Source organism: Narcine bancroftii, chromosome 10 (genome assembly GCF_036971445.1).
Source record: "Narcine bancroftii isolate sNarBan1 chromosome 10, sNarBan1.hap1, whole genome shotgun sequence".
In the NCBI taxonomy this organism is placed as follows: domain Eukaryota; kingdom Metazoa; phylum Chordata; class Chondrichthyes; order Torpediniformes; family Narcinidae; genus Narcine; species Narcine bancroftii.
Genome location: NC_091478.1, coordinates 10,703,672 through 10,731,177, shown reverse-complemented (window position 1 = coordinate 10,731,177; position 27,506 = coordinate 10,703,672). Strand labels below are relative to the sequence as shown.

At 38.1% G+C, this 27,506-nt stretch overlaps 2 protein-coding genes and 1 long non-coding RNA gene across 10 annotated transcripts in view; 1 reads left to right on the top strand and 2 right to left on the bottom strand.

Moving 5' to 3' along the window:
- LOC138744154 (uncharacterized) overlaps positions 1 to 5,383 on the bottom strand; it is a 32,687-nt gene extending 27,304 nt beyond the window's left edge. For all 3 annotated transcript variants that reach the window (XR_011345326.1, XR_011345327.1, XR_011345325.1), the window contains exon 1: positions 5,197 to 5,383. This is a non-coding gene — a long non-coding RNA (uncharacterized lncRNA). The remainder of the gene's footprint in view (positions 1 to 5,196) is intronic.
- A 1,889-nt stretch (positions 5,384 to 7,272) lies between these two features.
- Positions 7,273 to 27,506, bottom strand: part of c10h10orf88 (chromosome 10 C10orf88 homolog) — a 63,494-nt gene continuing 43,260 nt past the window's right edge. The window contains exons 13-20 of one of the 6 annotated variants that reach the window (XR_011345323.1): positions 25,730 to 25,835; positions 21,959 to 22,064; positions 18,181 to 18,286; positions 16,645 to 16,896; positions 15,983 to 16,075; positions 14,703 to 14,768; positions 13,765 to 13,830; positions 7,275 to 9,148 (exon numbers count right to left, since the gene is read on the bottom strand). The gene's annotated coding sequence lies outside the window, so the exon portion shown is untranslated. Of the gene's footprint in view, positions 9,149 to 13,764; positions 13,831 to 14,702; positions 14,769 to 15,829; positions 15,932 to 15,982; positions 16,897 to 18,180; positions 18,287 to 21,958; positions 22,065 to 25,729; positions 25,836 to 27,506 lie in introns of all 6 variants that reach the window. The other 5 variants (XR_011345319.1, XR_011345320.1, XR_011345322.1 and 2 more) reach the window with 5 other exon arrangements.
- LOC138744071 (scavenger receptor cysteine-rich domain-containing protein DMBT1-like) overlaps positions 7,378 to 27,506 on the top strand; it is a 46,538-nt gene continuing 26,409 nt past the window's right edge. The window contains exons 1-9 of the mRNA XM_069899559.1: positions 7,378 to 7,516; positions 13,639 to 13,665; positions 16,009 to 16,153; positions 17,242 to 17,450; positions 18,202 to 18,349; positions 20,625 to 20,833; positions 21,980 to 22,127; positions 24,396 to 24,604; positions 25,751 to 25,898. Of these exons, the coding sequence (XP_069755660.1) occupies positions 7,378 to 7,516; positions 13,639 to 13,665; positions 16,009 to 16,153; positions 17,242 to 17,450; positions 18,202 to 18,349; positions 20,625 to 20,833; positions 21,980 to 22,127; positions 24,396 to 24,604; positions 25,751 to 25,898 (1,382 nt within the window). The remainder of the gene's footprint in view (positions 7,517 to 13,638; positions 13,666 to 16,008; positions 16,154 to 17,241; positions 17,451 to 18,201; positions 18,350 to 20,624; positions 20,834 to 21,979; positions 22,128 to 24,395; positions 24,605 to 25,750; positions 25,899 to 27,506) is intronic.

The following is a 27,506-nucleotide window of genomic DNA, read 5'->3' as shown; positions in this document are numbered from 1 at the left end:
ATCCCCCAAACAGTCTTTTTCCAGTGTGACCAAGGACGGACGAACTCTTCAGTAGACTCACCAGGCTGTTGTTTCTGGGAGACCAACAGGTAACAGCAGTAAACTGAGTTCACCTTGGGTTTATAGAGCACCGGCAGCTCAGCCATTGAGTCGGGCCCTCTCCAGCTGGATGGAATTAACATCAACTTTTCTGGTTTCTGCTAATCTTCTCTCCTTTTTCCCTGCCCTCTTCCCTTCCCAGTTCTCCTCTCCCCCTTCACCTCTCTATTCACCCAGCCATCCCTGCTCCCCTTGATCGCTACTGTCTCCTCCCTCCCTTCTCCACTTATCACCTCCTGCCTCTGCGAACACATCTCCTCCCCACCTCCACCTTTTGTTCAGACGTCTGCCGATATTTTGCATACCTTGATGAATGGCTCAAGTGCATTTTTACCTTTGCTATTCAAAGGACGCTGTTTAACCTGCTTAGTTTCTCCAGCTTTGTGTTTTTACATTAATCAGAAGGTTGGGGAAGTCACGTGATGGAGTAGTGGCCGGATGGTGAACTCCAGCCCTCTCCAGAAAAGTTGAAAAAAATAAAGGAAAGCACAAAGGCACAAAAATAAAAATTAAAGTAAAGTGAATATAAAGGTGGAAAGAAGATAGCGACGAAAAAAGAAAAGTCGAAACCAACGGTAAAAAGAGAGGAAGAGAAGACAACAGAAGAAGAAGGAGAAGGCCTTACCTGTTCGAAGAGGCCCGCGGTGGAGAGAGAAGCCCGCTCCCTCAGGTCAGTAGAAAGTGGACTACAAAAATGGCTCGCTGAGCCTAGTAAAAGTGCGCAACCGCGTATGCGCGAGGAGTCGCGCATGCGCGATGCGCATGCAAAAAAACACACCAAAGGGATGGGCGACCAGCTGGGGAGTCGATCTCCACAGCCGGCAACGACAGCTACAGGACAGCAGCAGCAAGAGAAGAACATAGAAGACAACGAAAACAAGAAAGAAGAGAAAAAAAAGAAAACAAAGAAACAACAGATGGCCAACCCAGAGGAAGAAGAGGAAGAGGAAGAGTACAGTGAAATGGAAGAAGAAGGGAAAGGCAAGACAATGGATATATTTTCTCTTATTAAAGAATACATGGATTCATTTAAGGAATGGCAAGCACAAGAATTTAGTGATTTAAGAAGAAGAATAAACAGTACAGAAGAGAAAGTGAATAAAATACATATGACCATATCAGAAATAGGAAAGAGAATGGACAAGGTGGAAGAACGAGAAGCAGCAGTAGAAATGGAGGTAGAGGACTTAAAAAAGAAATTAGAAGAATCTAATAAAAAAGTTAAAGAGACACAAGAGCTGTTAGCTCAGAAAATAGATATAATGGAAAATTATAACAGAAGAAATAATATAAAGATAGTGGGCCTTAAGGAAGATGAAGAAGGCAAAAATATGAGAGAGTTTATAAAAGATTGGATCCCCAGGATCTTAGGATGTCCAGAACTACAGCAAGAAATGGAAATAGAAAGGGCACATAGAGTATTGGCCTTTAAACCACAACCACAACAAAAGCCAAGATCCATTTTAGTAAAATTCCTAAGATATACTACAAGGGAAAAGGTACTGGAGAAAACAATGGAGAAAGTAAGAGAGGACAACAAGCCATTGGAGTACAAAGGGCAAAAAAATTTTATATATCCAGATATAAGTTTTGAACTCCTGAAGAAGAGAAAGGAGTTCAATACAGCAAAGGCGATTTTATGGAAGAAAGGGTATAAATTTATACTAAAGCATCCAGCGGTATTGAAAATATTTATTCCAGGACAGCAAAACAGACTATTCTCGGATCCAGAGGAAGCACGAAAATTTGCAGAACAATTACAAAATAGACTGAGAGATGAAGACGTGTAACGAGAGTACAAAAGACTGCGAACTAAAAAGACGTGTGTATAGGACTATATACATATATAATACATATATTACTTAAGTGTATGTGCATTTAAAAGAAAATATATAGTGTATAGAGAAGAATTAATGAGGGAAAAAGGGGGAAGAGAGGAGTAAAGAGGGAATTTAGAGAGTGACCTTTGTTGTATATAAAAATTGAAATCTTTTCTGGGGGGGGCTGGGTAGGGAGAAATTACGGTCACTGCAAAATCAGTTGACGCTTGCGAGTGAATTCGCAAATCCAAATGGAGAGGGGAGATGTGGTTGCCCGACAAGGGATAATGGGCAACTCAGGAAGGGGAGGGGACAATGGGGTTAAAGAAATATTAGGTAGGAGAATAAGGGGAATGTTTGATGTGTTAAAAATGTTGTCTTATAAACTGTTCAAAGAAAGAAAGCAGAAATGGATGAGAAGGAAAGGTGATGATGAGGAAACGGAAGGGAAAGATAAACAAAGTATAAAATGGCTACATTAAACTCTATGACTTTAAATATTAATGGAATACATAACCAAATCAAAAGGAAAAAACTGCTAAATTTACTGAAAAAAGAAAAAAATTGATATTGCATTTGTGCAAGAAACACACTTAACTGAAGTGGAGCACAAGAAATTAAAGAGAGATTGGATAGGACATGTAACGGCAGCGTCATATAACTCAAAAGCTAGAGGAGTGGCTATATTAATCAGTAAAAATGTACCAATTAAAATAGAAGAGGAAATAATAGATCCAGCAGGAAGATATGTAATGATAAAATGTCAGATATATTCGGAGTTTTGGAATTTACTTAATATATATTCGCCTAATGAAGAAGATCAAAAATTTATGCAGGATATTTTTCTGAAGATAGCAGATACGCAAGGGAATATATTAATAGGAGGGGATTTCAATCTCAATTTGGATTCAAACATAGATAAAACCGGGAAAAAAATTAACAGAAAGAATAAAGTAACCAAATTTATAATTAAATCGATGCAAGAAATGCAACTTTTGGATATATGGAGGAAACAACACCCAAAGGAAAAGGAATATTCATATTATTCGGATAGACATAAAACATATTCAAGAATAGATTTATTCCTGTTATCAGCTTGTATACAAGATAGAGTTAGGAAAACAGAATATAAAGCTAGAATATTATCGGACCATTCACCCTTGGTATTGACAATAGAGTTAGAGGACATCCCTCCAAGAATGTATAGATGGAGATTAAACTCCATGCTACTTAAAAGGCAGGATTTTAGAGAATTCATAGAAAGACAAATTAAAATGTATTTTGAAATAAATACAGAATCAGTGAAGGATAAGTTTATATTATGGGATGCAATGAAAGCGTTCATCAGAGGGCAAATAATAAGTTATGTAACTAAGATGAAGAAGGATTACAATCAGGAAACAGAACAGTTGGAAAAGGAAATAGCAGATATAGAGAAAGAATTAGCAAGGAAGGAAGACACTACTAAAAGAAGGGAATTGGTAGATAAAAAAAATAAAATATGAAACATTTCAAACATATAAGGTGGAGAAAAATATAATGAAGACAAAGCAGAAATATTACGAACTAGGAGAAAATACGCACAAAATTCTAGCGTGGCAGCTTAAGACAGAACAAACTAAAAGAATGGTATTGGCATCAAGGAAAAAAGACAAACAGATCACATATAATCCAACGGAAATTAATGAAAATTTCAGAGAATTCTACGAACAATTATACCAAACTGAAAATGAAGGGAAAGAAGGCAAAATAGATGAATTCTTAACTAAAATTGAACTACCGAAATTACAAACAGAGGAACAAAATAAATTAATAGAACCAATTGAAATAGTAGAAATACAAGAGACAATAAAAAAGTGCAAAACAGCAATAATTACAGTAATACCAAAGGCAAGATCCCAAGATCGTGTTATATGGCGAGCTCTCCACTGGCCACCGTGACAGAGGTGCACCAAAGAAAAGGTACAAGGACTGCCTAAAGAAATCTCTTGGTGCCTGCCACATTGACCACTGCCAGTGGGCTGATAACGCCTCAAACCGTGCATCTTGGCGCCTCACAGTTTGGCGGGCAGCAACCTCCTTTGAAGAAGACCGCAGAGCCTACCTCACTGACAAAAGGCAAAGGAGGAAAAACCCAACACCCAACCCCAACCAACCAATTTTCCCCTGCAACCGCTGCAATCGTGTCTGCCTGTCCCGCATCGGACTTGTCAGCCACAAACGAGCCTGCAGCTGACGTGGACTTTTTACCCCCTCCATAAATCTTCGTCCGCGAAGCCAAGCCAAAGAAGAGACCAAAGGCAGGGAAAGATCCACTTGCACCAGCATCATATCGACCAATATCTCTACTTAACACAGATTACAAGATAATAGCTAAATTATTAGCAAACAGATTAGCTGATTATGTACCAAAAATAGTAAGTCTAGACCAAACTGGATTCATAAAAAAAAGACGAACAACAGATAATATTTGTAAGTTTATTAACTTAATTCATGCAGTAGAAGGAAATAAAACTTGATTTTGGACTTGATTTGGAGGGTGTACAAAAAAGATTTGTTAAGATAGCCCTACCTGTAGCAAAAAAATGTATTATGTCAAACTGGAAATTAGAAGATAATTTGAAAATACAGCAATGGTATATAGAAATGAATAAATGTATTCCATTAGAAAAAATAACATATAGTTTAAGAAATAATATAACATTATTTGAACAAATATGGGAGCCGTACATGGAATATAATAGAGAAAACCTACCAGGACATCTATCACCTAAAATGACAAAAGGAAAAGAGAATGGAAAGAATTGACTCAGTGGAAGTTTTTGTTCGTTAATGTTGAGTGACAACATTGTTTGATGGGTTTGATGTATCTTGGACTCAGAGTTTTGAATGGATGGAGGGAAAGGTGGGGGGGAGGGGAGGAGGGAGGGGGGGAGAAAACGACACTGTATATATTTGAAAGGAGAAATGTGTATATCTTGAATAATGTGATCTATAGTGTGAAAAATAAAAAATTTTAAAAAATAAAAAAATCAGAAGGTCACCATGCTACAACATGCCAAATAAATAATAAATGGAAATCACAATATCTTACCTTTAGTTCACAGGGTGAACTAGGAAAATCCAACTTAATTTTTTTATATATAAAGGAGAACCTGCTTGTGGTCATTGTTTCCAGTATCAGTGGTGCCTGTGCAGTGGTAGCTATTAAAGCGAATCTTTAAGACTTATTACTCCACCCGAGGATTATGTTTGTAATTGCAAAACAATACATCACCTGTTGGATTGTGAATTATCTACTCATTGGCCTTGGCATGTTCCACAGTACTCTTCTGTGTAACCTCCATTGTTCTTGCTTCACTAACTGCTGTTACAAAGATTATCTCACAACAGCTACTTAGAACATTGGAGATAGAATTTCCATGGAATTTCCGCAATGTTAGTTTGAGGTCGTTCCAAAGTAACTGGGGCTGCACTGTAACAAGAACAAACAATGAGGCATTTCTAATATTAAGCAAGACAATGTTCAGTTTTAATGTTATTGTAATTTATCTTCATCATTGACAAATCGCGTGACTTCCACTGAAATGGTGTTTCCACTTTCCAGTGAGAATTGAGACAATTCAGATGACAATGCTTTCCAGATACTGGAGAAATTTACCATATAAATATATATTCAGATACATCAGTGATTCACAGAAAGTGGATTGACACTTTCTTCACATCTCACCATATATAAACAGATTTCACTGCATAGAAAAGCACAAAGACTGCAGATGCTGGAATCTTGAGTTAATAAAGATTTCCTGGAAAAACTCTGCAGGTCAGACACAAGGTTCATTTCCAAACCATTGACTATTTCTACCCATGGATGCTGTCTGACCCACTGTCTTCCTCCAGAAATTCTTTGATTTAATTGCAAGTTTACCTTCAATATTGATGATTGATGCTGCTGTCCGACGGCAGTGTTCCCTGTAGATGCTCTCGATGGTGGGGAGGATGTTTCCTGTGATGTCCTCAACTGTGTCCACTACCTTTTGCAGGGCTTTACGTTTAGAGGTATTGGTGTTCCCATTCTAGATTATGATGCCACTGTTCAGCTCACTTTCCACAGCACATCTGATGCAAAATTCTCATTTAATTCCTCTGCCATCTCCTGACTCCCATTATTATTTCTCCAGCATTAGTTTCTAGTGGTCCTAGATCTATTCTCACCTCCCTTTTACTCTTTATAGAGTCGAAGAAGCAGTTTGTATATTCTTTGATATTATTTGCTAGCCCATCTGCTTCCCTGCCTATCCTTTTGACATTCAGCTCCCATTGACAACCATCCTTTTGCCACCACTCCATGATTGCCACAACATCATACCTGCTGATCTGTAGCTGTACCTCAAGGTCATTCACTTTATATCTTGTGTTTCGTGCATTGAGGTGTAAAACTTTGAGCCCTGTATTAGTTAGGTTATTTTTACTCCATGTCATTGTTTCTTGTCTCTCATCCCAATGTCTGCAATTCTCTTCTATCTGCCCGTCCTTCTACTCAAGCTCCTTACCAGCTGGCTCAACTTGTGCACCAACCACCTCTTAATCTGCCTCTTCATTTTGGACAGAACTGGGCAATTCTGTCATTGGTCTCCATCAATAATATAGGCCCAGCTTTTTTCTCTTTCCTTAGTGTGTCTTGACATGATTAGCAGTCTGTCCACATATCAGTAAACCACTGAAAAAAATTAGGTTGGTGGATTAATTAGAACAGTTAAAGATAATAAGAGTGAGAAAACTAAAATATGATAGATGTGGCCAGTTAGATGCAAAGAAAGTAAAATAGAAGCGATGAGTTACTGATATATGGGCATACTGCTAATCATGAAAACCCCTACTACTATACAAGGTTGGGGGGGAGGGGAATAACAGGTGGTTATCAAGTGCTGACAACCTGGAAATAGACAGTACAGCATTAACACTTATAACAACCCTAACACTATAGATTCTGATAATTATCCATAAAAGGGCTCCATGTCTGTAGGAAAGTAGTATTTCAATCTTTAATGGCATAACTAATTTTTTTTGAAACTTAAACAAGATTAACATCATTTATTCCTTGTATATGTGTAGATGGAGTGTTAACTTTCCATTTAATCACGTCTGGTCATCAATGAAGTAAAAGTTTTGAGTTGAAGTCAATAAAACATCATCATCTTGGAATGATCCAAAAAGAACAATTAAAGAGCAAGGTTCCAATTTAACCTTAAGAATCACTGAAAACATTTGAAAAATATCTACCCAAAATTTTTATAAACAAGGGCAAGTCCAAATTACGACCATTCTGATTTTGCTGCAGCTGTGTGAAATTTCTGTCAGGTGTAGGCAGTGATCAAACTCGTTTTTCAGGTCCTTTTGAGTATATATTTGCTCGTTGACGAGAAACAAACCAAAGGAAGACTTGAGCAAGTACAGGATGGTTGGGGTGAAGCAGAAGTCTTCACTGATTGCGTGTGGTCTAATCACTCAGTGCCTCTCGAGACCATCTTGTCGCTTGATGGTGTTAGTGAAGCTTATGCTATTTCTGCAGGGATTTTGCGTCCACCTGGAGGCAGGTAAGCATCATGCACGGACATTTCTTTTGGAACTTGGTCAGAATTGTTATTGGGGGTTCAAGTAAAATGTATTAAATGTCATTCCTGTAACCTTATACTTCTAACCCATTAACTGGATGGATAGAAATTGTCTCTCTTAAACAAATGGGGCATATTGATCAGCAATTTAATTCAAATATTTGAAATTAAATTTGTCTCTGATTAGCAGCTTGACTAAACCATAAAAGAATGTTTAACCTTTCATTATACAATTGTAATTGATATAGAATTTGTTACACGCCCAGAAGACCTCAAAACTCAGCAGCAATAGATATTTACCAAGACAAATGGTTACTTAAATAAAAGTTGCTTTTAATTATCTTTAAACATGAAAACAGGATCATGCTTTAACTTATCACTTTTACCTTAACTAACCTAACTTAACCCCCTTCTAATTCTAAGCACACGTGTATGTAATGTGTATGTAAGTTGAGAAAAGTTCTTTTATTCACAGTCCAATCTCACTTCTCATTCCTCCAAGTTTACTGATTGCAGGCAATTCTTATACTGTGCACAAAATTTACAGTTGTGAAGTTTACCAGAGAGAGATTTGTTTTTTGCTGGACACAAACTAATCAGCTATGTCAGTGACTTGCCGAAGAAACTTGCCCCATCAGGGTTTTCCAGATGATAACCTATTTTTTCAGATCACCATCGAGTTCCTTTTTGTTTCCCTTATTTCAAGTTAAACATTATATAGTCAGTCATCTCCTTTTGTATGGGCCACAAGGGTTTTGACTAGGCTGAACTAAGCACTCACAACCCATCTTCAAAATGGCATTTTTCTACAAGCTTGCCAACTTGTCCTGTTCCAGTCCCAGCTGTTGCTGCAGACTGCCGCACTGTAGAACTGAATTTCCCTCCCCCTCTCTCTCTGTGGAAAAAACCTGTTTGACCCTCTCTGCTTGCAAAACCACATGACTCTCTTAAAACAGCAAACTCCATTCAGACAGCATGCAGTTCCAAACCTATTTCTGAGTTCTTTCAACTGTTGCTTTACAAAATAACAATTCATTAGTGAAGTCTCTATAGGCACTCCCCACAGCTTTTGCAAAGGCCATTGGAGCTGGAATGTTTGGGTTGAACAGAGCTCCAGTATTTTAAATGAGATCTGTTTTGAAGTGTTTGTATGTGACCTGCACTAAAAAAAACCTGCCACAATTTATCTCCCAAAAACATATCTATAAACAATATAAAACACAACATATTCTGTCACGAATTGTACAAAAAACCTCACATTCTTAGATGTTTAATGTAGGCAAACACAAAACAAATGGGAGATTAGATTAAGTCGTGATCATTACCAAACCTGGTCAGTTGAGGGATAATTCTCATAGATAAAAACAATCCTTGCTCAAAATCCAAAATGAAGAATCCTCAAGGTCCAGTCTGATGGGACATGTTGCATTACTGCCACGCTGAATTGTTTCAATTCCATCATTCAATATTACGTTGCCAGCTCCCTATCTTGAAGTCATCCTAGACTTGGTCTGTTCTGTACATGAGTGCTTTCACCTTTAGCTAATTTGTCCCATGTGTATGCGATCCATTCTTCTTTTCTCAACTTTGAAATCAATGTATTTGTACTACCTTCTGTAAGCAAAATTTAAAATTTTGATTGTCTTGGTAATCTTAAAGTATGACTAAAATTATCCAATAATAAAGTCTTAACTTAATAATAACAAAATAAAGTATTGTTTAGAACTTCATATTTTTCTTTCATTCTTTGAAAAGAAATAAAATAACCAACTTCATAACAATCTTGTACTGTTTTAATTCCTTTCTGATTCCATATTTTCAATAACTTACTATTAGGAGCTTATTCTGATAAAAATGAGTTTTATTTCAAATCTTACCCTATGTACCTACCTCATCATTTATCCTATTCCATAATTCAATTAAATGTCTTGATAGCTGGATTATTACTAATAATTAATAACAGTATTCCATTTATAAATAAATTGAGCCATACTTTTCTCACCAATCTTAGTTAACTCTATATTATCCCATATCAAAATCATACTTTCTCTTAATAAATCTCAATTGTGCTGCTTTATAATAATTCTGAAAATTCAGAAGTTGCAAATATCCTAATTCATACTTCCATGTTAATTTTTGTAGGGATATTCTTACCATTTTACCTTTACATGAAAACTTGTGATTATGGAATTCAAATCTTTTTAAAAACTTCTGAGGAATTTTTCAAGGAATAGATTGACAAAGATACTAAATTCTAGGAAAATCATTTATCTTAATACAATTCACTCTACCTATTTACATTATAGGTAAATCTTTCCATTTATTCAAATCTTCCTTAATTTTATAAAATAAACATAAATAATTTAACTTGTATAAATTATCCAAATCCTTGTCAATTCTAATACCTAAATACTTAATCTGATCTGACCATTTAAACTGAACAATTTTCTTACATTGCATATAATTGTCATCGATCAATGACATAATCTCACTTTTATCCAAATTAATTTTATAAACTGCAATTTTGCTTATGGAAGGAAGAACAACTAAATTTATTTCAGAAATGTATAAATTGTTGCAAAATAAAATCCCTAAATCAGATATTCACAAATCAAGATGAAAATGGGGAAAAGATTTGGGAATAATAATAGATCAAGAAGATTGGAGAACTATATGTAAGGACTGTATGTCTAAGATTGTTAATGTGAGATTATGGATTACTCCATTATAATTTCATACATCAGTTGCATTTAGCACCTCAGAAATTAAAGATATACTTTAATTTCTTCAGATTTATGTTTTAGATGTTGTAAAGAAGAAAGTTATTTTATTACATTCGACTTGGTTATGTGATAGGGTTCAATCATTTTGGACATGACTTAATGCATTTTTGGAGAAAGATTTAATTACCAATGCACCTAACATTATTTTTATTAGGTATCATTAAATGTTTAGTTTGAAATTGAGATTGACTATGTATCGAATTGTGTTTTTAAGATTAGTGATGGCTTTTGCAAAAAAATGTATCGGTATTACTTGGAAAAATGAGATTAACTTGGGATTGCAGAGAAGGCATCTGGAAATGAAATCTTGCATTCAATTGGAAAAAATAATGCATTATTTACGTGACAATTATCATTTTTTCCTAGAAAATATGGAGACCTTATCTAGATTAAGTGGGTTTAAAAATTTGAATCTCTTCTGGCCCATCATGGTGCTGTTGCTTTGATCCATGTGATTGTTTACATCTCCTTTCTTTCTTCTTTCCTTTAGGGTTATTGGATGTTGGGGGCGTTGAGGGGTGGTGGGAGGAGAGAAGGGGGTTATTTTGTAACTATATACTGAAAATTTTAAATAAAATATTCCAAAAGTACAAAATCAATGTTACACTGTTTTTCTGTCACTTTTCCACTTGACTACTTATATTTTGCAATTCACTCTCTCCCCTGGATGGATATGTATCCAGTTTATTTGGATTCTGACACTAAAACAAATGCTGCCTGTGCTTCTGAGTTTTTCAAGCAATATTTCGAGCATCTGTAGATCTTTTTACTTTTATGTTTATTCAGATCAAAACAAAGGCTGCGCTATTAGAATCTGATGGGAAGAGTCGGTGGTAGTAATGGTTCAAAAAAAGCAGTAGGGGAGAGGTGAAGGACACTTGGACCAGATTGAACCAAAGTGTGGAGGGGGAGAGGGGGAGCAATCCTGTAGGGGAATTGCAGGTAGGAGAGGATGGAATGTGTGAGAGAGAGAGAGAGAGAGAGAGAGAGAGAGAGAGAGAGAGAGAGAGAGAGAGAGGGAGAGAGAGAGGTGAAAAGAACGGATGGGAGCCTCGGAAGAAGTTCGGATGAAGAGTGAGAGGACTCATTCCCTGAAATTGAAAAATTCAAGTTTCATACCATTGTGCCATACTATTAGCTAATGTTCTAGTTTATGTGGTTCATGTGGAGGAAGGGCCAGATATTTCCATAGATAGGTCTATGGGAATATAAGAACATAAGAAATAGGAGTGGGAGTAGGCCAACCGCCATTCAATGAGATCATGGCTGATCTGATAATAAGCTCATCTCCTCCGACCTGCCTTTTCTCTCTATTCCTTAATTCCCAAACTATGTAAAAGTCTCTCCAACCTTGTCTTAAACATATTTACTGAAGTAGTCTCCACTATTTCAATAGACAGCGAATTTCACAGATTTTCATCAATTGTTCTTGTGGACAAAGAACTAAAGTGACTTAATTATCTTGGGGCACTCAGTTAACTGGAATACAGTCTTTGTTCTTTGAAAGGCCACTGTCCTTCTTATACTTTCTGCAAAAGTATTATCATCAAATTAAAGGTAAAAATTGTGTTTTTTGTGGTTATAATTTTGCATATTCCATCCAAGTGCATTTTGCAGTTCCACGCAGGCCAGGGCAGAACTGCTGAGGCAATGATTGATGGCAGTTCACCAGTCAAAGGCAAGTGAGACCCAAAGAAAGAATGAAAAGGCTTGCAGAGCAAGAGCACCTTCCAAATTGCAGCATAGTCCAATTGTGCTTCACAACTTTGAAATACAAGAAACATTTGCACCTTACAAATTCTCAAAAATAGTAAACTAATACATGAGCAAATCATCCATTCATGTTGAGGGTAAATTGAGGAATTGTGCTTTATGGAAATATAAAATGGAGTATTTTCCTTCAGCATCTTGGTTCCGTTTCTCAATTCTTAGGGTTAGATTGTCCGAAGCAATGATACTACAAGCTCATTTTAATTCCATCAATTGCCATGTATCTGACTTCCCATTAAAAATTCTCATCTGCTATCTCGATGATAAAGAGGAAATCACTTTTCTCTTTAAACCCAATACTTGTATTCTCCCCAACAACACTTTAAACTCTGCTAATCCAAGAGTATCTAATAATCCAAGAGTGAACAGGTTCCTCGGAATTTTATCACACTCCAGGGTGGAATAAAAGAAGAAAACAGCCATCCATCTCTTTGCTATTGTTGGCCTTGCTCAACATCTCTTCACCTCAGCTCATCTCGCTTTCTATGATTCAATGTTATGATAGTCCCCAACCTGAACATGTCTGATTTTGAAACTCAAAAACCACAATTGCTGAAAATCTGAAATAAAAACAGAAAAAGCTGGAAATAATCTGCAGATCAAATAGCATCAGTGGAAATAGAAGCAGTTAACATTCCATTTCTGGGACCCTCCTCCACCGGAAGTTTCACCAAAGGTCCATTGATGTAAATTGGGTAATATCAGTGGGAAAATATGGGAAAAGATCAGCATTAGATATAGCTCCCAAAAAATCCCCATTATCAAGATGCAGACTATAGATTCTAACGACACAATAGAACTGAGTAAAATCATACCAATCAAATGTCAAGATACAGTAAAATTTGAACAAATGGCAGCCTTGAGCAAACGGCAATAAAAGTAGCGGAAAATAAATAGCTAAGAAAATTTGAAAGTTTAAAATTTGAGCCCAGAGCACTTAATTCACCAATCACTCAACATGCAATCTCAAGGAACCAGAACATTAAGTTTTGAATGCATTTTAGAAACCTTGATAATATTCAATAGTTCTAACATTATTATTTTGACAGCCACAAGTGAAACATCAGAGACAACAGGTTTCAAAATGTGTCCAATGGGCCCTGAATGCTTCCATTCCTTGGCAGTCATTTTGGAATAAGTTCTGCTACATTCCTTTTGTCCCAAATATATTTTTGTTGTGGCTCTCATAACAGATGAATATCTCCTCTGTTGATCATTGCTAGGTTAGATTTGTTTCTGAATGCAGTTTAGAAACTTTGAACACACTCTGAGGCTTGAACAGATTTTAACACTTCTAACATTATTACCTTGACAGGCACAACTGAAACAACACAGACAAAAGGTATTAAAATGTCTTTTACAAACATATCATTGCCCTTTGACAAGGTTAACCATCTTATTTTAATTTCAAATTTGAGAGTTGTAAACTTTATTTAATTGTAACCTGATAATTTGCTTTGTTTGTTTTGTTTCTGAGTGAAGTTTTGTCATTTTGAACACAGTCTGAGCATTGAACAGAATTTAACAGTTCTAACATTATTATTTTTACAGGCACTACTGAAACAAAACAGACAACAGGTATCAAAATATCTATTACAAAAATATTGATCAACTTTGACAAGTTATTAACAAATGCTTGCCCTTCCACTGACAATAGACCCACTCCAGCGTCAATACCTGCCATTTTTTGGCTGTCCATTGAGAAGAAAGATGCCCCTTTTGCTCTCTTGTCTGGATGTTGTTCTGTGAACAGAAAGCATTAAGATTTAGTGTTAAGAATTTAGTGACCTTCTCTCTTACCTCCTATATCACACAGATGTACTTCTGATTAAGCACAGGGTGTTTGGACACCTTAAAGCCAACCATAAAGTTGGAATTTGTTCAACAATGTCATTGTATCCATGCCCAAGTTCTCCTTCCAGAGTGTTCCTCAGGCATGAATACAGAAGGGTTGCCTTTAAGTTGGCCCTCCACTTGATCCTTCAGCTCAAGCCACAATTTGTCCCTGAAGCATCCAATGGGCCCTGAATGCTTCCATTTCTTGACAGTCATTTTGGAATAAGTTCTGCTACATTCCTTTTGTCCAAATTTTTTTTTGTGTGGCTCTCATTACAGATGAATATCTCCTCTCTTGATCATTGCTGTTAGTTTTGTTTCTGAATGCAGTTTAGAAACTTTGAACACACTCTGAGGCTTGAACAGTTTTCAATATTTCTAACATTGTTACTTTGACAGGCACAACTGAAACATCACAGACAACAGGTATCAAAATGTGTTTTACAAACATATTGTTGCCCTTTGACAAGGTTACACTTGTAATTTTAATTTCAAATTTGAGAGTTGCAAACTTTATTTAATTGTAACCTGATAATTTGCTTTGTTTGTTTTGTTTCTGAGTGAAGTTTTGTCATTTTGAATACAGTCTGAGCATTGAACAGAATTTAAAAGTTCTAACATAATTATTTTGACAGGCACTACTGAAACAACACAGACAACAGGTATCAAAATGTCTATTACAAAATATTGATCAACTTTGACAAGTTTAAACTTCATTATATTAACTGTATCCAATTCTTGCCCTCACATTGACAATAGGCCCACTCCATCGTCAATACCTGGCATTTTTTGGCTGTCCAGTGAGAAGAAAGGTGCCACTTTTGCTCTCTTGTCTGGATGTTGATCTGCGCAGAAAGCATTAAGATTTAGTGTTAAGAATTTAGTGACATTCTCTCTTACCTCCTTTAGCACACAGATGTACTTCTGATTCAACACAGGGTGTGTGGATACCTTAAAGCCAGCCATAAAATTCTAATTTGTTCAACAGTGTCATTCTATCCATGCCAAAGTTCTCCTTCCAGAGTATTCCTCAGGAATGAATACAGAAGGGTTGCCTTTAAGTTGGCCCTCCACTCGATCCTTCAGCCCAAGAACAGCTTGTCCCTGGGGCCTCCCATGGTCCCTGAATGCCTCCATTCCTTGACAGTCATTTTGGAATAAGGTTCTGCTACATTCCTTTTGTCTCAAATATATTTTTGTTGTGGGTCTCACAACAGATGAATATCTTCTCTTGTGATCATTACTAGGTTAGTTTTGTTTCTGAATGCAGTTTAGAAAATTTGAACACACTCTGAGACTTCAACAAATTTCAACTTTTCTAACATTATATCTTTGACAAGAACAACTAAAACATTACAGACAACAGGTAACAAAATATCTTTCACCACATATCCACTCCCCCCTTCCCTCCAATCTTTCCCTTTGCACCTACACCTGTGTCCACAGGTGCTCTACATGCACACATGCCTCCTTCCTCAACACCACTGAGGGCCACAAACTCTCCTTCCAACTTCAGTTACACATGAATTGTGAATCTGCTTGAGTCACTTATTTCACTAGGTGCTCCTGCTGTGGTCTCCTCTACGTCAGCGAGACTGGGCGCAGACTGGAGATCACTTCTTTGAGCAACTTTGGTCTGTCTGTCACAATTTCGGCGATCTCCCAGAGGTCACCCATTTCAATTCCCCATTGCATTCCTTTGTTGTCATGCTGTATCAATGGTCTCATGTACAGCCAGAATGACCAGACTGAGACCATCGCAAATCGAATGAAACACACCTCCCACCGAATGGCATTAGCATCGACTTCTCCAGTTTCTGTTAGCCCACCATATGTATCCCTATGATTCCTTTCCCCCAGCTCTTCATTCAGAGTCAAATCCCCTCCTCCCATTATCAATTCTCACCTTTCCTCTCTTCTCCTCTGATTCATGTCCAATTAGCACCTTTTGTCTGTGCTCTGTAATCCTCTGTTGCTAAATGCTGTTTACTCGTACCTAGAGGAAGGGCTCAGGCCCAAAGGAAAAAAAAAATCCTTAATTTTTAACATTATTTCTCACCTAGACCATTTGCTTGCTGTTCATAGGTGGATTTTGTGGTGGTTATATTGGTGGTGCATCTGGGTCTGTCGTCAGTCCTGGTTATCCATTGGCCTATGCAAATAATGCAGACTGCATTTGGTACATTAGTGTGAACAGCAGGAGAATCAATTTGCGTTTTACAGAAATGGAGTAAGTGAAATAATTCCATCTTTATTTTATGGCACATGAAGAGTCAGTGTATTTTCTGCCAATTAACTATTGCTGATAGATGAATATAGAGCACTTCCACACAGTACAGGCCCTTTAGCCCTCAATTTTTTACCAACCCATATATTCCTTTAAAAAAAGCACTAAACACACCCTACCATATAACCGTCTATTTTTCTTCCATCCATGTGCCTGTTTATTAAATGCCCCTAATTTTTCAGACTCCACCACCATCCCTGGCAAGATATTCCAGGCCCCAACAACTCTCTGCATAAAAAGACAAACCCCTGATGTCTCCCCTAAACTTCTCTCCCTTCACTTTCTACATATATCCTCTAGTGTTTGTTATTCCTGCCTTGAGAAATAGGTGATGGATATCCACCCTATCTATGGCTCTCATTATCTTGGACACCACGATCCAGTCTCCACTCATTCTTCTGAGCTCCAAAGAGAAAAGTCCCAGTTTTACTAACCTTCCTTCATTAGTCTTGTTTTCCAATCCAAATGATATCTTGGTAAATCTTCTCAGCACCCTCTCCATAGCTTCCACATTCTTCCTATAATATGTTGGGAGGTGAGGACAAGGTGAATCCCCTCCACACTGTAACTCGGGTCAGAAGAGTGCAGGCCAGGTGCTCAGGAAATAGGAGATTTAGGGAACTCCTGAGATGATGGCAGAGGTGTGGAAGCAACGGTTTCTGAAGGAGGAGGACATCTCGGAGGATCTGAAATGGGAGACATCATCCAGGAAGCAGCTATGTCAGAGGCAGAGAAATTGAGGGAAAGGGATGAGCTCCTTACACAGGACAGTGTGTGAAAAGGTTGAGTTGAGGTAACTGTAGGAATTGTTTGGTTTGATAGATGGATGTGAGTTTACTGTTTTATATTATGCGGAAAGGAAAATGTTGTGCATGTTTTGGAAGGTCTGATTATAAAAGTGTAGAACAGTGTTTGTTGATCTTTGAATTGTACAAAAGATTTTCAAGTGTTCATCAATGTGTGATATTTAAAAAATGTTAAGTTAAATAAAACCAGAATTGGTTTTCAAACTGTGATCATTGTCTTAACAGCCTGGAAGAGTCGTCAAGTTGCTCCTATGATTACGTTGCAATATATGATGGTCCTTCAACAAGTTCCTCTTTGATGGCAAAACTCTGCCACAATTCAAATGAAACCTTTACATCTACATCCAACAGCATGACTATTCATTTTCGATCAGATTCCAGTGTCACAAGACGCGGATTTGTGGCAAACTACCGCTCTGTATATGACAACAATGGTGAGCTTTATTAAAATATTTGTTCAAGGAAGTGGAGCAAGTTACAAACGATATTACCTGGAAAACTCTTTGTCAAAATAAAAGTTTAAAAAAAACAAAGCTGTGTTGAAATTCTAATTGCAGATGATAATCTTTGTGAACAGATATGACACCACAAAGTTTTAGTTTGTTTCCCTGTGTATGAGGCAGAAATAATTGGAATATACAGGAACATTTACAGTAATGGCTATGATCGTACAATAAAGGGCCAACATTTAATGTTAAAAAAAACAAGAGATGCAACAGTCCCCTGTGGCTCATGTGCGCAAAACACACAATTATATTCATGTGAACTGACTAACCTAATACTTCATTGAGCACCTATAGGAAACCCACCTGGAGATATTCAAACTCTCCACAGACAGTGGCAGATTCGAACCCAAACATATCAGTATTGAAATTGTCATTGCTCCCAGACTAAATACAGAGGAAAATTATGTTTAATCTGGGCACCACAAACAATTCTAAACAGCAGGAAGATCAGGAAATGCCATTGGAAGGTCATGAACATTTAATGCATAGACTCCGTTAGATAAACAGTCGCATAAGGCAGGGAGGAGAGATAGACTGGCAGCTGGAGAAGCTCAATATCATAAAGAATTGTGAAATCAGGAAAGCTGGTAACGAACACTGTGAGGGGGACCAAAAGAAATAGCTTTTTTTTCCCTTTTATTGTCCCATCTAGACTTACCACTTTCCTTATTGTTCACAGGTGGTTCATGTGGAGGATTCCTTGGTGGTGCCTCAGGGTCTGTCGTCAGTCCTGGATATCCAGACAACTATCCAGATAATGCAGCCTGCATATGGTACATAAGAGTGAATGGCAGCAAAATAATTGATCTGCGGTTTATTGCATTTGAGTAAGTGAAGATGATTTGACCTTCATTTTACGATACAAGTCATGTCAGGCTAGATACCGTTAACTAACTGCATTAGTAGATGGTTTGAATTCATTCAAGGCACGAATTCTTTGAACAATCCTATCTTTTGTCCCTTTCACAAAACATAGTTGACTGTGCTCGATATCCATGATTCTAAATTCTCTATCAACAATGATGAATAATGTATTTAGTGTGTTTTTTCACGACGGGTGTTGTGATCCTGCCCGTAATTTCCATTTATAAGTGATGATTATGTCTGCTCATTGAATATGTACGTACTTGAACTAGATATGGGGACAATCATTAATTTTTATACAATGATCGGCAACAGTCTGGACTTGTCTGGAGAAATGTGGTGGAGCTGCAAGTTTGACATATATAGTGACAGCTGAGGAATTCCTAGAATAAAATAAATCTGGAATATTGATCATAATAAGTGATAATAAATTCTGACCACATAGGAGATTAACTCTGGCACATACATTTAATTAGATAAGTAATATTTATTGTAAGGATGTGTGATAAAAGGATTTAAACAGTGTAGCAACATGGAATTTCATAAGTTACGGTCCAATATCGAAAAATTTAATTTCACGAATGAGGCGAATGGGCAGAAAAGTGGAATCTACTGATTGAACCGACAATCGCAAAGGATGGAAGTAATTACTGCTTTGATATCTGCCGGTACACATTACAACCTGAAATAAATATCATGAGTTAGAGCGTAAGGAATTTATTAATTGGAATTGAACAATATCTTCAATAATATTCATGCCAAATAAATATGTTTAGGGATGAAGCAGCCAGAGGTAAATGCTAAGAATTGATGCCAGGTAGATAATTCAGTGCAATACACAAAAATGCTGGATAAAATCAGCAGGACCTGCAGCGTCTATGGGAATGAAGTGGGATTCATAGTTTCAGGCATCAGACCATTGTCCAGCTATGAGCAGATAGCAGGCAGCTAGCTGAATAAAAAGGAAAGAGGGTTGGTGGAGAAGGAAGGTGGGAGAAAGGGGCAGGGGGAAGAGGACAGGTAATCGCTGGATAAAGGTGGGAGGGCAGAAGAGGAAATAAAAGTGAGGTGATGGGTAGGGAGTGTCTATGAATACAGAGATAAGGAAAGGGGGTGAGGGCTGGAGGAAGGAGTTGGGGGGGGGAAGAGTGATGCGCAGGGGAAGGGTTTAATGCATAATGGAGGTCGATGTTAATGCCGTCTGCTTGGAGATTGCCCAGTTGGAATATTGGGTGTGGTTCTTGTTATTTGCGGCTGGACTTGCTTTGCAAGTAATAACTCCCTGATCTGCCAACCTGCTAGAATGGGATTTGTGTGTGGAATTTAAATGTTTGTCTACTAGGAGGTCCCAGTTTTTTGCAGTGGCCAGAGCAAAAATGCTCAAAGAAATAGTGTCCCAACCTGTGTTCAGCCTCTCTGATTTTGAGGCGGCCACAACAGGAGCATCGGCTGCAGTGGATGACCCCTGCAAATTCACAATACAAGTGTCACTTTACTTGGAAGGACTCTTTGGGGCCCTGTCTGGTGGTGAGGGAGGAGGTGTGGGCACAAGTGCAACATTTTTTGCCAACACAGGGGTAGGTAACAAGGGTGTGATTAGTGGGAGGGGATGAGTCAATGAGGGAGTCCTTGTGGCACCTGTCCCTGCAGAGAGTGGAGAAAGGAGAGCATTGACTGATGTTTCTGATCATATGATCAGATTGGAGATGGCAGAACTTGCAGTGGATAGTATGTTGGGAGTTGAGGACAAAGTGAATCTCCTCCTAATTGCAGCTCGGGGTTGCAACGGTCCAGGTCATGTATACAGAAAAAAGAGGAGATTTAGGGAACTGCTAAGATGATGGCAGAAGCGTGGAAACAATGCTTTCTAAAGGAGGGGGTTATCTTGGATGTTTTGTAATGGGAGACATCATCCTGGGAGCAGCTGTAATAGAGGCAGAGGAATTAAGGGAAAGGAATGAGCTCTTTACATTGGAGAGTGCGTAAAGTTTGAGCTGAGTTAATTGTAGGAAATGGTAGGTTTGATATGTGGATATGAGTTCACTGAATTTTATTATAGGTGAAGGAAAATGTTGTTATGCATGTTTTGAAAGGTTTCATGATGAACGTGTGGAACAGTGTTTGTGTTCTTTCAATTGCACAAATGATTTTCATGTTTTCATCATTGTGAGATTTTTTGAAATGTTAATTTAAATAAAACCAGAATTGGTTTTCAAACTGTGATCATTGTCTTAACAGCCTGGAAGAGTCATCAAGTTGCTCCTATGATTACGTTGCAATATATGATGGACCTTCAACAAGTTCCTCTTTGATGGCAAAACTCTGCCACGATTCAAATGAAACCTTTACATCTACATCCAACAGCATGACTATTTATTTTCGATCAGATTCCAGTGTCACAAGACGCGGATTTGTGGCAAACCACCGCGCTGTATATGACTACAATGGTGAGTTTTGTTAAAATACTTGTTCAACGAAGAGGAGCAAGTTACACAAGGTATTACCTGGAAAAATCTTTGTCACAATAAAACTTTTAAAAAAACAAAGCTGTGTTGAAATTCTAATTGCAGATGAGAATCTTTGTGAACGGATATGACACCACAAAGTTTTAGTTTGTTTCCCTGTGTATGTGAGGCAGAAATAATTGGAATATACAGGAACATTTACAGTAATGGCTATGATCGTACAATAAAGGGCCAACATTTAATTTTAAAAATAATCGAGAGGTACAACAGTCTCTTGAGGATCATGTGCGCAAAAAACACAATTATATTCATGTGAACTGACTAACCTAATACTTCATAGACCATCTATAGGAAACCCACCTGGAGATATAAAAGCTCACCACAGACAGTGGGAGATTTGAACCCAAACTGCTGGCGCTGTAATAGCGTTGTACTAACCGGTACGCTAACCATGTAAATTCACCTCTGAAGAGCGGCTTACAATGTGGCACATTCTTCGGTCCAGTCACAAGGTGTCATAAAATAATAGTAAATTCCCAGTGTTTCTTCTCTTGAATCTGCCCCACATTGGCAGGGCACAGGACAAGGTGATAGAATGGGCTGCAGTACCCAGGTTAGAAAGGGAGATATCATAAAGATTGATTGAGGTCAGAAACTGTCACAGGACAGGCATGAACATTCACTGAACGTCGCTTAATATCTGATACTTTCTTCCTGCCCTGGCAGTGTATGAGGTTTAAGGAAATTAGAATTCCTAGATTTAATTATCTTGCCAATGAATTCAACTGCAGGAGGGCAAACATATCAGTATTGAAATTGTCACAGCTCCCAGACTAAATACAGAGGGAAATTATGTTTAATCTGGGCACTGCAACCAATTCTAAACAGCAGGAAGATCAGGAAATGCCATTGGAAGGTCATGAACATTTAATGCATAGACTCCGTAAGATCAACAGTCGCATAAGTCAGGGAGGAGAGATAGACTGGCAGCCGGAGAAGCTCAATGTGATGAAAAATTGTGAAATCAGGAAAGCTGGTAACGAACACTGTGAGGGGGACCAAAAGAAATAGCTTTTTTTTCCCTTTTATTGTCCCATCTAGACTTACCAATTTCCTTATTGTTCACAGGTGGTTCATGTGGAGGATTCCTTGGTGGTGCCTCTGGGTCTGTCGTCAGTCCTGGTTATCCAGACAACTATCCAGATAATGCAGCCTGCATTTGGTACATAAGAGTGAACGGCAGCAAAATAATTGATCTGCGGTTTATTGCATTTGAGTAAGTGAAGATGATTTGACCTTCATTTTACGATACAATTAATGTCAGGCTAGATACCGTTAACTAACTGCGTTAGTAGATGGTTTGAATTCATTCAAGGCATGAATTCTTTGAACAATCCTATCTTTTGTCCCTTTCACAAAACATAGTTGACTGTGCTCGATATCCATGATTCTAAATTCACTATCAACAATGATTAATAATGTATTTAGCGTTTTTTTTCATGACGGGTGTTGTGATCCTGCCCGTAATTTCCATTTATAAGTGATGATTATGTCTGCTCATTGAATATGTACGTACTTGAACTAGATATGGGGACAATCATTAATTTTTATACAATGATCGGCAACAGTCTGGATTTGTCTGGAGAAATGTGGTGGAGACGCGAGTTTGACACATATAGTGACAGCTGAGGAATTCCTAGAATAAAATAAATCTGGAATATTGATCATAATAAGTGATAATAAATTCTGACCACATAGGAGATTAACTCTGGCACATACATTTAATTAGATAAGTAATATTTATTGTAAGGATGTGTGATAAAAGGATTTAAACAGTGTAGCTAAATGGGATTTCATAAGTTACGGTCCAATATCAAAAAATTTAATTTCACAAATGAGGCGAATCGGCAGAAAAGTGGAATCTACTGATTGAACCGACAATCGCAAAGGATGGAAGTATTTACTGCTTTGATATCTGCCGGTACACATTACAACCTGAAATAAAAATCATGAGTTAGAGCGTAAGAAATTTATTGATTGGAATTGAGCAAAATCTTCAATAATATTCATGCCAAATAAATATGTTTAGGGATGAAGCAGCCAGAGGTAAATGCTAAGAATTGATGCCAGGTAGATAATTCAGTGCAATACACAAAAATGCGGGAGAAAATCAGCAGGTCCTGCAGCGTCTATGGGAATGAAGTGGGATTCATAGTTTCAGGCCTCAGACCATTGTCCAGCTATGAGCAGATAGCAGGCAGCAAGCTGAATAAAAAGGAAAGAGGGTTGGTGGAGAAGGAAGGTGGGAGAAAGGGGCAGTGGGAAGAGGACAGGTAATCGCTGGATAAAGTTGGGAGGGCAGAAGAGGAAATAAAAGTGAGGTGATGGGTAGGGAGTGTCTATGAATACAGAGATAAGGAAAGGGGGTGAGGGCTGGAGGAAGGAGTTGGGGGGGAAGAGTGATGCTCAGGGGAGGGGTTTAATGCATGATGGAGGTCGATGTTAATGCCGTCGGCTTGGAGATTGCCCAGTTGGAATATTGGGTGTGGTTCTTGTTATTTGCGTCTGGAGTTGCTTTGCAAGTAATAACTCCCTGATCTGCCAACCAGTTGGAATGGGATTTGTGTGTGGAATTTAAATGTTTGTCTACGAGGAGGTCCGAGTTTTGCAGTGGCCAGAGCAAAAGTGCTCAAAGAAATAATGTCCCAACCTGTGTTCAGCCTCTTTGATTTTGAGGTGGCCACAACAGGAGCATCGGCTGCAGTGGATGACCCCTGCAAATTCACAATACAAGTGTCACTTTACTTGGAAGGACTCTTTGGGGCCCTGTCTGGTGGTGAGGGAGGAGTTGTGGGCACAAGTGGAACATTTTTTGCCAACACAGGGGTAGGTAACAAGGCTGTGATTAGTGGGATTGGATGAGTCAATGAGGGAGTCCTTGTGGCACCTGTCCCTGCAGAGAATGGAGAATGGAGAGGAGTGACTGATGTTTCTGATCATATGATCAGATTGGAGATGGCAGAACATGCAGTGGATAATATGTTGGGAGTTAAGGACAAAGTGAATCTCCTCCTAATTGCAGCTCGGGGTCGCAACAATCCAGGTCATGTATACAGAAAAAAGAGATTTAGGGAACTGCTGAGATGATGGCAGAAGCGTGGAAACAATGCTTTTTGAAGGAGGAGGTTATCTTGGATGTTTTGTAATGGGAGACATCATCCTGGGAGCAGCTGTAATAGAGGCAGAGGAATTAAGGGAATGGAATGAGCTCTTTACATGGGAGAGTGCGTAAAGTTTGAGCTGAGTTAATTGTAGGAAATGGTAGGTTTGATATGTGGATATGAGTTCACTGAATTTTATTATAGGTGAAGGAAAATGTTGTTATGCATGTTTTGAAAGGTTTCATGATGAACGTGTGGAACAGTGTTTGTGTTCTTTCAATTGCACAAATGATTTTCATGTTTTCATCATTGTGAGATTTTTTGAAATGTTAATTTAAATAAAACCAGAATTGGTTTTCAAACTGTGATCATTGTCTTAACAGCCTGGAAGAGTCATCAAGTTGCTCCTATGATTACGTTGCAATATATGATGGTCCTTCAACAAGTTCCTCTTTGATGGCAAAACTCTGCCACGATTCAAATGAAACCTTTTCATCTACATCCAACAGCATGACTATTTATTTTCGATCAGATTCCAGTGTCACAAGACGCGGATTTGTGGCAAACTACCGCGCTGTATACAACTACAATGGTGAGTTTTGTTAAAATACTTGTTCAAGGAAGAGGAGCAAGTTACACAAGGTATTACCTGGAAAAATCTTTGTCACAATAAAACTTTTAAAAAAACAAAGCTGTGTTGAAATTCTAATTGCAGATGAGAATCTTTGTGAACGGATATGACACCACAAAGTTTTAGTTTGTTTCCCTGTGTATGTGAGGCAGAAATAATTGCAATATACAGGAACATTTACAGTAATGGCTATGATCGTACAATAAAGGGCCAACATTTAATTTTAAAAATAATCGAGAGGTACAACAGTCCCTTGAGGATCATGTGCGCAAAAAACACAATTATATTCATGTGAACTGACTAACCTAATACTTCATAGAGCATCTATAGGAAACCCACCTGGAGATATAAAAGCACACCACAGACAGTGGCAGATTAGAACCCAAACTGCTGGCGCTGTAATTGCGTTGTACTAACCGGTACGCTAACCATGTAAATTCACCTCTGAAGAGCGGCTTTCAATGTGCGACATTCTTCAGTCCAGTCACAAGGTGTCATAAAATAATAGTAAATTCCCACTGTTTCTTCTCTTGAATCTGCCCCACACTGGCAGGGCACAGGACAAAGTGATAGAATGGGCTGCAGTACCCAGGTTAGAAAGGGAGATATCATAAAGATTCATTGAGGTCAGAAACTGTCACAGGAAGGGCATGAACATTCACTGAACATCGCTTAATATCTGATACTTACTTCCTGCCCTGGCAGTGTATGAGGTTTAAGGAAATTAGAATTCCTAGATTTAATTATCTTGCCAATGAATTCAACTGCAGGAGGGCAAACATATCAGTATTGAAATTGTCACAGCTCCCAGACTAAATACAGAGGGAAATTATGTTTAATCTGGGCACTGCAACCAATTCTAAACAGCAGGAAGATCAGGAAATGCCATTGGAAGGTCATGAACATTTAATGCATAGACTCCGTAAGATCAACAGTCGCATAAGGCAGGGAGGAGAGATAGACTGGCAGCCGGAGAAGCTCAATGTGATGAAAAATTGTGAAATCAGGAAAGCTGGTAACGAACACTGTGAAGGGGACCAAAAGAAATAGCTTTTTTTTTCCTTTTATTGTCCCATCTAGACTTACCAATTTCCTTATTGTTCACAGGTGGTTCATGTGGAGGATTCCTTGGTGGTGCCTCTGGGTCTGTCGTCAGTCCTGGTTATCCAGACAACTATCCAGATAATGCAGCCTGCATTTGGTACATAAGAGTGAACGGCAGCAAAATAATTGATCTGCGGTTTACTGCATTTGAGTAAGTGAAGATGATTTGACCTTCATTTTACGATACAAGTAATGTCAGGCTAGATACCGTTAACTAACTGCGTTAGTAGATGGTTTGAATTCATTCAAGGCATGAATTCTTTGAACAATCCTATCTTTTGTCCCTTTCACAAAACATAGTTGACTGTGCTCGATATCCATGATCCTAAGTTCTCTATCAACAATGATTAATAATGTATTTAGTGTTTTTTTTCATGACGGGTGTTGTGATCCTGCCCGTAATTTCCATTTATAAGTGATGATTATGTCAGCTCATTGAATATGTACGTACTTGAACTAGATATGGGGACAATCATTAATTTTTATACAATGATCGGCAACAGTCTGGACTTGTCTGGAGAAATGTGGTGGAGCTGCAAGTTTGACACATATAGTGACAGCTGAGGAATTCCTAGAATAAAATAAATCTGGAATATTGATCATAATAAGTGATAATAAATTCTGACCACATAGGAGATTAACTCTGGCACATACATTTAATTAGATAAATAATATTTATTGTAAGGATGTGTGATAAAAGGATTTAAACAGTGTAGCAACATGGGATTTCATAAGTTACGGTCCAATATCGAAAAATTTAATTTCACGAATGAGGCGAATGGGCTGAAAAGTGGAATCTACTGATGTAAACTGACAATCACAAAGGATGAAAGAATTTACTGCTTTGATATCTGCCAGAACACATTACAACCTGAAATAAATATCATGAGTTAGAGCGTAAGGAATTTATTGATTGGAATTGAGCAATATCTTCAATAATATTCATTCCAAATAAATATGTTTAGGGAAAAAGAAAAAGTGTATATCATGGCTATTGTGATTTATGGTGTGAAAAATAAAAAATTAAAAAAAAAAAAAAAAAAAATATGTTTAGGGATGAAGCAGCCAGTGGTAAATACTAAGAATTGATGCCAGGTAGATAATTTAGTGCAATACACAAAAATGCTGGAGAAAATAAGCAGGTCTTGCTTCGTCTACAGGGAATGAAGTGGGATTCAATGTTTCAGTCCTCAGACCTTTGTCCAGCTAAGAGCAGATAGCAGGCCGCTGGCTGAATAAAAAGGAAAGAGGGTTGGTGGAGAAGGGAGGTGGGAGAAAGGGGCAGGGGGAAGAGGACAGGTAATCGCTGGATACAGGTGGGAGGGCAGAAGAGGAAATAAAAGTGAGGTGATGGGGAGGGAGTGTCTATGAATACAGAGATAAGGAAAGGGGGTGAGGGCTGGAGGAAGGAATTGGGGGGGGGAAGAGTGATGCGCAGGGGAGGGGTTTAATGCATAATGGAAGTCGATGTTAATCCCGTCTGCTTGGAGATTGCCCAGTTGGAATATTGGGTGTGGTTCTTGTTATTTGCGGCTGGCCTTGCTTTGCAAGTAATAACTCCCTGATCTGCCAACCTGCTAGAATGGGATTTGTGTGTGGAATTTAAATGTTTGTCTACTAGGAGGTCCCAGTTTTTTGCAGTGGCCAGAGCAAAAGTGCTCAAAGAAATAGTGTCCCAACCTGTGTTCAGCCTCTCTGATTTTGAGGCGGCCACAACAGGAGCATCGGCTGCAGTGGATGACCCCTGCAAATTCACAAT